Genomic DNA, 10,414 nt, shown 5'->3' on the forward strand with positions numbered 1-10,414 from the left:
CAGAAAACAGAAAACAAGTAACAAATCCCAGCTGGTAATAATATCATCTCAGTACAACAAATAGTTTTTTTAGTTGAGAGATCTGAGAAGTTAAATTCCCTACTCAAATGGCATTTCTTGCATTGTTAGAATAAAATAGTTGCTCCGCCTTATTAGGTAAAAGGATGACTGCAGATAACTATAACATAAGAAGTGAAAATAGAAATAAAAAGATGAAAAAAAAATTGAAAATCAAACAAAGAAGCTGAAATGATCAATAGAGACATAGCAGTTAGAAAAGATACACATATTACAAGAATACTCTACTGAGAGCCTATTCATTACAGTAGATGAATATAAGAAAACCGACGACATTGCCGGTCACCGTTGAGAGCACTTAAATCCACCGCCGGATACACCATTCCGGAAGAGAACTCACTCAATTTATTGGGTTACCGTAAGCCGTACCTCCAAGCAATCCACCGCCGGAGGCGGCATAAACATCAGATGGATCGAGAATTGGCGATGAAGATGAAGCTCCGTTCCTAGTCCCACCACCGCCACTCCCACCCCCTAAATGCAAGTCTGAGATATTCGGGAACCCATCTCTCCCATCGACACCTTGATCGTATAGGAACCCTTTAAACACATGACCACCAATCTTTACGACCGCCTGGTAAGCATACTCGCCTTCTCCGTCGTCGACGGCAGTCACGCGGACACACTTGAAGACCGCCGGTGCACGGATTTGCCCCGGCAATGTTTCTCGGAAACTCGCATCTGTAATTCAAACAAAACCCAAGTAAAATCTATTCTGAATTACCATCAGAGCATGTAGAAACGTAATTATAAAGATTATACGAAGAGAGAACGTCAAATTTCAGACCTTGATGGCTAGAACTAGTGTCGAAGCTTCTAGGAGGAGTGGTGTTGGATGTTGAAGTGTGAGACGCAGTCGTAGTTTGAGAGGCGATGAGCCTAGGCTTCTTGACAGCAGATGTAGACCCAGACGAGCCAGCAGCAGCGGCAGCCGCGGCAGCGGAGAGATGACGTTCGCGTCGACGAGCGGCGGGAACCCAAGTGCTCTTAACATGAGTAGGACAATCAAAGCCACGACTTTTGCAACAAGTCCTACACCGGCGGTGGTTACAGTCTTTCTTGGCCTGGTTTCCACAATCTTGGCACGTCGCGGCCGTTGAAGTCGTGGAAGTCACACCAAGGCCGCCACTACCAGTGCCACCACAAGCACCGTTGTTGCTACTGCTAAGCAAATTCACAGAATTGTTGTGATCGATCAGCATGGGTTTCTTCAGATAATTCTGAGGCTGCTGGTTCTGCCATAAGTGAATTCCACCACCTCTACTACGACTGTTCATATTATCTCCATCATCGATTCCGACATTAGCTGGGCCAAGACAAGACGCTGTAAGGAGAGGAATAACGCCGACACCGACGCCGACTCCGAGAGCAGTGGCAGCGTTCGAATTGTTGATTTGGTGGTGGTGGTGGTGGTCGGAGAGAATAGGCTCGTGCTGTTGGTTGTGGTGGAACGACGAAGCCGGAGCAACAACGAATACGTCACGAAGACCCACCATACCCATATCTGACGGGAGCCCATAATTAATCTGCCGAGTCGAAGAAGACCACCCGGCACCAGTTCCACCACCACCACCAGTTGCAGTGGCGCTTCCGTTTCCTCCTCCGGCGGCCCCGGCATTGAAACCAAGGGAAAGATCGTCGGCACGGCCGGTGGTAGAGGATGAAGCCACCCAGTCTGCAAAAGCTCCAGAATCGGAAGGTAACCTCCTTGTAGTAGCCACAACTGCTGCTTCTGCTAACAAATCCAATCTATCTATTTATCTAAGACCCAAAAACTCAAAATTCAAGGGGAAAAAAAAATGGTAAAATCCAAACTTAAAAATCTAGCAATCTTTCTACTGCGCTTATGGGCATAAGTGGGGACTCTGAAATTCTTCTGAGAGAGATATAGAGAGAGAGAGAGAGAGAGAGAGACTAATAAGTGAGATCTTGTTATTTTCTTTGGTTTTCTTCTCTTACTACAGCTTCTGCCGCTGCTTCTGCTGTTGCTGCCACTGCTGCTATTACTGCCACTGACGCTTCTGCTAAAAAGTATTTAAAGAGTGATGGAAAGAGAGATAGGCCTACTGAGCTTCGGTTACAGAGAGACCGAGAGAGAGAGAGAAAGAGAAAGAGAAAGCAGAAGCATCAGAGAGCAAAAAAATGCAATAACGACCTCTATCTTCTTTTATTACTTTTTTTTTTTTCTTGCCCTTGTTACCAGCCTTTCTTCCTTACTTCTTAGTTTCTCTCATCTTCTCTCTTCTTCCTTTCTTCCTTCCATGCTCTGAGCTTTCTCTATCTATCCCTCATTTTTCTCTTTGTGTGCTCTGTGTTTGGTCTCCTAAAAAGCGAAACTGCTGGCTTCCTCTAATCACTCTAGGCGAGACTTTTTCGTTTTTGGGTTTTTGTTATTATCTGCCACTCTCTCTCTCTATAGGTCACATGACCATCCATCGCCAATTTATCGTATCGTATCGGGTTCAGGGTTGTGGAATTGTCCTTCCTGACACTACTAAAATGAATAATCCGTTTCGTTTCGGTATGGGGGCAGATTTGTCGGGTTCAAATAGTCAGAACAGTTGTATTTCGGGTCACGAGTACACCGTACATTACCATATGCTTCGTTTTTTTCTCCTTAACATATCGCGATATTTTGAATCATGGAGTACGTAACCAAAGAGAAGCTTTGAGTTTGTGGGGGGAGATCAGACATGGAGAACCAGAACCATTGCATTTTAGTTTGGTTTGGATCGAATCTCTTTCTTCCTTTGTTAGTTGTTACCCTGTAGCATCTCTCTCTCTCTCTGTCGGTTCATTCATCTTCAAAAGAAACTGTCTCTGTGTGAAAGTCGCTTTTTAAAATCTCTCTCTCTCCTTCTTTTTGATTTGGACTAAATTAATACCTTAGTGTGTTGTATGTATATAAGGGATTGTGGTGGGTCTAGGACTAGGAGGAGCTAGGTTGTAGGCTCCCATGACCTAATGTGTCACCCTTATTGGCCAATTAAGCAAGGAAATCATTGAAAAAGAGAAGAATATATTTTTGTACATGGAAAGCGAGATAAGAGAAGCTTCTGACCCTTTGATGAACCCTAGGGTCTTCCTCTTGGATCCTCAACTCTTGGTGCCTCTTATATGCCATTCTGCTATTTGCGGTCCGTAGCTCAATGTGAAGATATGGATTCAATGTTGTCCTTTGGGACCAACTTAACTATCATCACCACAAATTCATATTTCTTCTTGGTGTAATTAATGGGTTCCACTTAGACAAACTAATTTAGGACTCATGATCTTTACAACAAGTTAGCTTAGCTTCTACTCGAAAATTAGACCGGATCAATGCCTAACAGATATGGAATAAAAAATGGCTGACTTCAATTTACATATATCTGTCCTTTTTTTGCTTGTAATTGGTTTTTTTTTACTTTGCCTTGTTATGTTCCTACTATAACTTGGTTAGAAATTAACTCCAATCAATGTCTAAATGTAATTTACTCACATATTAATTTAGGGGGTATGGACCAATCCACACCACACCATAGTTCGCCGTTGTTTTGAACCGTGAACAAATTGTATAGACTGGGTTGGACTAGTCCACATTCATAATGTGTTCTATAGGCATGGTGTGGACCAATCCACACCACACTTTTTGATTCCATGTATTTCATATGCATTTTATGAATAATCTACACAGCTCATCATAAATATCTATTTTTTCATTTTATATAATAAGTATATTGAAAAATGCATCAATGAATTAATATTAAATAATAAATATTATTTTTTTACAAAAACAATAGCAAAATAATTAAAATTTTTAAAAATATATTTTAAATATTTAAAAATTATATTTTATTAATAAAAACATTAGAAATTAAAAAAATAAAAATTTAAGTAAAATAATTAATATTTTATTGACAAAAATATTAAAATGTGAAATAGATAATAAGGTTTTAGCCTTTTAACGGGAGTGTGAAGCAAGGGATAAAAATAGACTATGGACAAACCCTAATCACGAGTTTTTGCCATGAATGAGAAATTAGGGTATGGACGGGAGCATGGACCGATCCTGTCCACAGCAAGCTGAACAAGTTTCATCCCGTGGATGAACACGGTGCCGAACACCACCTTAGTTTGGGTATTATTCAAATTAAACAACATTTAAAGGCTCTGTCAAATATTTTGTAGAAAACAAAAGGTAACACCATCAAATATTTGGCTCTCTAAGTGATTGTGTTTAATAAAATGAAGTTTTCTAATTAGAAACAAAAAAAAAAAAAAAGTCATATTATAAGATAGTAAGTGCTATACACTAAAATATCCTTAGCCGTTTAAATCAAACAAAGAATTCTGTATCAAATCATAACCGATAATTTGACCATAATTTTAAATTTTCAGTTTATTTATACTTGCTTCAAAACACGAAATGAGCAAAATTTAACTGTCACTTTTCCATGCTTGGGTTTGGCTATGTAAGGCAAGGAAAATCAAAACTGGTCATATTATCCATGAAGAACATAGACCAAATTAGTTATAAATGATTTAAGTGCGATAATTTAACATGAGGATTCATGTCTAATGCCATGGTTGGATAAGGCTTGGATGATGATGTTGATGATGATAATCATGATATTTGAAAATAAAATATAGAGTATATATGCGGAAAAAAAATGATAACTAAATATTATTAGGTTTAAGGGCAAATTGAATTACATGCCTAAGGCCCTAACCCCATATAGCTCAATAGCCATTTGGGAGGTTCTTCATGAGACAACACATTCTGTGCGACCATCGATTCAGGACAAGCCTGAGACCCCAGTGAGCTTTGAACACGTCAGTGCTTCAATTCGATACCAGCTTGGCGTGATATCTTGTCTTTTTCAACGAACACTGGCGTGTTAAAAAATCATTGGATCTCGGTTTATCCTGCCATGGGGTCGCAGGAACTCCTTAAAAGCAAACCTGAAGTGCCAAATTTAGGTTCTACGTCTCTAGATTTTGATCAATTAGAGTTTTCCATGGCTCCTCTCAACCTTTTTTAAATATGGTATTAGTGTTGGGATTCATAGTTGAAAAGAATCTGACATTGGAAAAGAATGAGACGTGCAAGAGACTAAAGCTTTTGGATTGCATGTAATGTTCTCTTCTTGTGCATGTACATATAGGAGCCCTTGGTTTTGACAACTTTCATCAATTCATAACAATGGTATCATAACCAAATGTTTGATTTGACGTAAATATTGATAGATGCACATGGTGACTCGTATCCCATGATCAAGTAGTTGGCAAGAGTAATTGATCTCCTATGATATTTCTATCCATGGGAATGGTGCTCTCATAGTTGGTTCCCTTATGGTCATGAGCAAAGGGCTCTTGGTGGGTGTGCGTCAAGTTTGGCAATATGACAATGGTTTCCACTTGAGGGGGAATATGGAATTCCCAATGTACGAGTAGGTGAAGAGACTCCTATATAATTGAAAATGAATGAGTGCTGCAAGAAACTTATATGCACGAGTAATCCATAACCTAATAGTTTAAGCTTTTACATTGTATGTAGTGTCCCTCTCTTGTATTCAAGTCCTACATGTGTGTACATATACTGAGCCCTCATTTTTTACCACTCCCCCTCTAAGTATATGTTTGGTATAGTATAGTCTAAGAGGATATAGCTTAAACTTTTATCTTTATCGGTCTTCTACCCAAAGAAACACCTTGATGTCTTTCATGCATCCCATATAAACATCCATTTGGGAATCTTTCATGAAGCGGTTTCTAGCTTTGTGGTGTAGGCTCCTACACACAGGCCATGTTTAGTGAAACATCCACATAGTCCAAATAATCTGTAGTTCAATAGAAGGGGAGATTTTACGGTGAAGCTTCTTTTAATCAATGTTTTAAAACTCATCCTGGACTGGATGGTTGGACTGTAAAAATCAGGAACCGATCGCCTTTCCAGTCTCAAATAAATGATGGTTTTGGCAGATTGGATGGGCAAACCATCCAGTTAACCGGTAAAACCAGGACCTGGAGAGCAATCTGATTATTGATTGCCCTGGTCCAAGTCTTAAGGCTTAGTTTGGAAGGAGTACGAATATAAATATGTACAGTGCAAAAACTGCTTTTAATAACTTCCTCAAAGGGGATTGGTGAAAGCAGCTCAATCAAATTTTCAATACTGCATGCCAAATGAGCCCTTAGGCGTTTTGGTTTGATAGGAAGCTTAGACTTGAGATTAGAAACAAGCCTGAAGTACCAAACTCAGGCTGGACGTCTCTAGATTTTGATGATCTAGCGTTTGCCATGGCTCATCTCAACCTGCCTAAATATGGTATTAGGAGGCCTCTAAGTATATGTTTGGTAGAGTATAGTCCAAGACGAAAGCTTAATAAACTTCCATCTTTATCAGCCTTCTACCCAAAGAAACACCTTGAAGTTTGACTCAAGCAAACCAAATGATCCCAAGTTATTGACAGCTCTAAATACTAGACCCCCACTCACCATCAAATTGGCTTTGTTAGGATCCAAATCACACACCATTTGATTAGAATGGAATGGATCATACTAGGGAAAAAAGGGAAGGATTTAGATATAAAATTACAAATAAAACGCAGTATGTAAAGATAAATTCTTGGGCTAACAATAGTGAGAAACGCGGGATTAAGAATGACCACTTCACAAAGGTCAGAAGTCAGGTCCACTCCTCCCCAAATTTTTTGTCTTGTTGCTTTCACTTCTAAGCAGACTTTATTATAATGGAGTTGGGTATGTCTCTTGTCTTTAAGTATTCAAAACAACATAATTCTCATGCGTATTATAACCAAAAATATATTTGGAATAGTGTTTGTTGTATTGCCAAAGTGAAGAAATGGCTTAAAATAAAACTCAACAGTAGTAGATGCGGCAGCAGCAACAACAATAACCATCATAAGCTACCTCATTGTAAAGGTATATAGATTTTTCTCCACTTCAAAGTTTGGAAATGATACATCATTTTCTCTCATTTTTTATAATGAAGGGACCATAGTGCTTCAACTTTTTAATTAGCTTTTTTTTTTTTTTGACAAATATGCCTGAAGCTTTATCTTTGCACGTGGCAACTGAGTTGGGAGCTGTTGCTATCAAGGATGGGCCGAGGGCAACAAGGTAAATATGCTTTCATAGCCGAGGGCTGACGTGTCCAATCTGAGAATGAGAGAGTATGTCAAAGGCCCCGGGTGTTATCACAAGGACAGAGTCTCCGACGATCAAGTTAGTCAAGTGATCACAAGGGGTTGGACGAGGCCTGGGGAAAGAGCTCAAGCAATCTTACCAAGAGAGGGATGCCCCTATTTATACTTGGGAGCAAGAGAGCTGGAGAAGGTGGTTGGCGATGGGCGGCCAGGATTGCATCCGACCGTTGCCATGTGACGCCATCCCAGGCCTTGCCACATGCGCCTATACATCAGGAGCCTTAAAATGGCTTTAGGTGGATCTCCACATCCTCTTTTCACATTTCAATTTTTTGTTAAACTTACTCTCTATTACTTGCTAGCTAGAAATATAGAATTGTATGGTGTTGAGGCCAATTTCTATCATTTAACACTTTTAAGAATGAATGGAAGAAAGAAAGAGAACTGAAATAATAATTAGAGTAATTAGGGCAAATTTCAGTAAAAAAAAAAAAACAGTGGATTACCATAGAAATCAAAAACATGGATGTACCCAACTCACTCCCACCAATAATTGAAGGTCATTTCATACTGTTCACTAGTTCAACAATGTGAATTTTCTATAAACGGTAATGCCCCGAAAAAGAGGGGGAAAAGAAACAAATTTTAATTTATTTTCTTCCTACAATTTTTGTAGAAAATAAAAGGAAAAAAACTCCACCAAAATAATTCAGTGGCATTTTTTCATTCAAAATTTTCTTTTCAATTGTTTGGTTGTCTACCATTAACAAAGAAGAAAGATAGGTCAATGTGGAGGCCGAGGATGATTCTTAACCGCATAAAAGAGAAAGTCGTAAAAGTCAGGTATAAGCAATTTATGCTTGATTTAATTGTGAAAAGGTTGCGTCAAAAGTAGGCAAAAAGAACAAATTACCACATCATTTTTTTACCAGCAAAATTCACAATTTGATAAAACTAGTCAATCCCTTAGGTTATGTTTGTCTTGAAGGAAAAAGTAGGGAAAGGAAGGAAAATGTAGGAAAATCTATACAAGTTTTGTAAAAGTTTCTTACCTTTCCCTTCTTTTCCTTACTTTTTCCTTCAAACCAAACACAATCTTAATTGTTCTGATTGAAATTAATGTACTTTACTTTGTACAGGAAGAGTGGTGATTAATTTGTTTAGCAGCAATTAGAATTCTGGATGTGGGATTTGATCCTTTTGATGAGTCTAGGGCTTGAATTCCCCAAGCATTTTAGGTAGTGTTTAGCATTGTGTTCATCTTTCGGTCCCGTCCACGAGATGAATACCTGTTCTTTTGGCCGTGACATGGACCAGTCCCGTCTACATCCCAATTTCTCATCCACGACAAAAACTAGTGGTTAGGGCCGTTCACACTATTTTTTATCCCTTCTTTCACACTCTCCCTGAAAGTGCAGTGTGGAATGCCACTGTGGGTGTAAATTGGTCCAGCCTACGCAATTTATCCATAGTTCAGAACAGCTATAAACTATGGTATGGTATGGACTAGTTTCTGTCACAGGGTATAGTGTGAACCAATCTACACCCATCAATTTCTCATCTATACTATAGAACACCCTCTTAGCTTAGCAATTAATTCTCTGACTACATGAAAATGGAATTGCATTTTTGTCTTTTTCACTAAGCATGACCTTGATAGCATGATTTATCAAAATATGGAATGTGTCAAAATCAGCGTCAGTTGTAGATGTGAAATATTCGTCCTACACTGCTACGCATTTTATATCTAATCAAGCAAACCCTAATAACTGTTGGCAATAGGTTAAAACTTAAAAAGGATACACCAAATTTTTCCACTAGCAGGTCCCTGGCTGTGAGGCATCAATTTAGACTGGACAAGTGGGCTAATCCAACGCGAAAATATAAGCTTCACTTGATGCTTTTTCAATGCCATGGGAGACTTTCTAAACCCTAGAAACTAGAAGTAAAGCTATATCAGTTGCACCATTCAAAATATGTCATCTTTTAGTAGGATAAGAGTAATTAAAGGGGTTGAGCAGCACCATTGTTGTTTTGTAGGGGCCCGGCCTTCAACACTTAATCTGGACCATTTTCAAGGAAATGTTGAATATGGTTTCGAAAACTAGATCGAATTGATTGACCCGGAAATCAGATTGTTTGACTTGAAAACCAGTGGTCAAAGTAATTCTATTCTGAATTAAAATTTTTTATCAAAGGGTATTTGCCAAGATGTACATACTTTTGTAGTATGATTTCCAATAATCCAGCCCCCCTCACCATAAGTGATATTGATCTCAATTATTTCTAGAAATAAAGACATTAGTGCATCATGCAGCTTGAACTGATTACTCTTTTCAAGTAGTCCCACTCCCACACATTACAACCACAAAAAGGTTTCCAAAAGTGAGTGACAGTAGGACTCACATAGGAGTGAACTGATTTTTTTTATTTATAAGTATCAAAGAGATTTCATGAAGTGCTACACAAGAGGGGTATCTCATCCACCAAACCCTACAACCCCACAACCTTGATGAAGGTTGTGGGGTTGTGGGGAATCTCATTTCCCAAGTCTTATTACAAGCAGTTGGATGCTTTACCATCAAGCTAGCTGCTCATACCTTCTAAAGTGTTATATATATATATATATATATATATATATATATATATATATTGTGTGTATATGTATATGTATACTAAATTGAGAGAATATTTGTAATTTGAAATTAATGAGATCTAAAATTGATTTTAAAATCATATTAATCAAAGAATAAATTTCTTTTCCGTATTGATTTGAATGATTGAGATCTCAAAATTCACCAAAAATATGATTGTTTATATTCACACAAAAAAAAAATCTCTAAACTTACAATCTTTTTTTTTTTTTATCTACCACCATCCTTTTCAACATCTAAAAGAATAGAACAAAAGTGATAACATCATTCTATGGAAGAGTTTGAAATTTTCAATCCAATACTTTCAAATGTATGAATTTATCCTCTTGTGTGTATATGTGTGTCTCTTATAACAAACAACCCTCAATTGAGAATGAGTTCGGCTTCAGTCAGGGTAAAGCCCATTGGGGCTACATCGGTTTCAGTTAAAACAAAGTCCCTTCAAACACTACTCAAACAGCCATCATAGCCTTGCATTGAGAATAAGATATTCCCAATGCAAGGCTATGATGGCTGTTCGGATGGACTTTG

General features: G+C 38.3%; 1 protein-coding gene across 1 annotated transcript; it reads right to left on the reverse strand.

Moving 5' to 3' along the window:
- Positions 1–224: 224 nt before the first annotated feature.
- On the reverse strand, positions 225–2,462 carry LOC148871777 (protein LATERAL ROOT PRIMORDIUM 1-like). Its single transcript, XM_088967652.1, has 2 exons — positions 866–2,462; positions 225–759 (listed from the first exon to the last, which is right to left on the reverse strand). The coding sequence occupies exons 1-2, from the start codon at positions 1,578–1,580 to the stop codon at positions 419–421; spliced, it is 1,056 nt and encodes a 351-aa protein (XP_088823778.1). The 5' UTR covers positions 1,581–2,462; the 3' UTR covers positions 225–418.
- Between the last annotated feature and the right edge of the window lie 7,952 nt (positions 2,463–10,414).

Source organism: Nelumbo lutea, chromosome 2 (genome assembly GCF_056320005.1).
Source record: "Nelumbo lutea isolate HS-2025 chromosome 2, American lotus-T2T, whole genome shotgun sequence".
Lineage (NCBI taxonomy): Eukaryota > Viridiplantae > Streptophyta > Magnoliopsida > Proteales > Nelumbonaceae > Nelumbo > Nelumbo lutea.

Bases quoted from the DNA above. Each gene is read 5' to 3' on its own strand.
- LOC148871777 (XM_088967652.1), bottom strand. From the start codon at position 1,580: ATGGGTATGGTGGGTCTTCGTGACGTATTCGTTGTTGCTCCGGCTTCG. The intron at 760-865 runs GTCTGAAATTTG...TTTGAATTACAG, and splicing joins CACTAGTTCTAGCCATCAAG to ATGCGAGTTTCCGAGAAACA.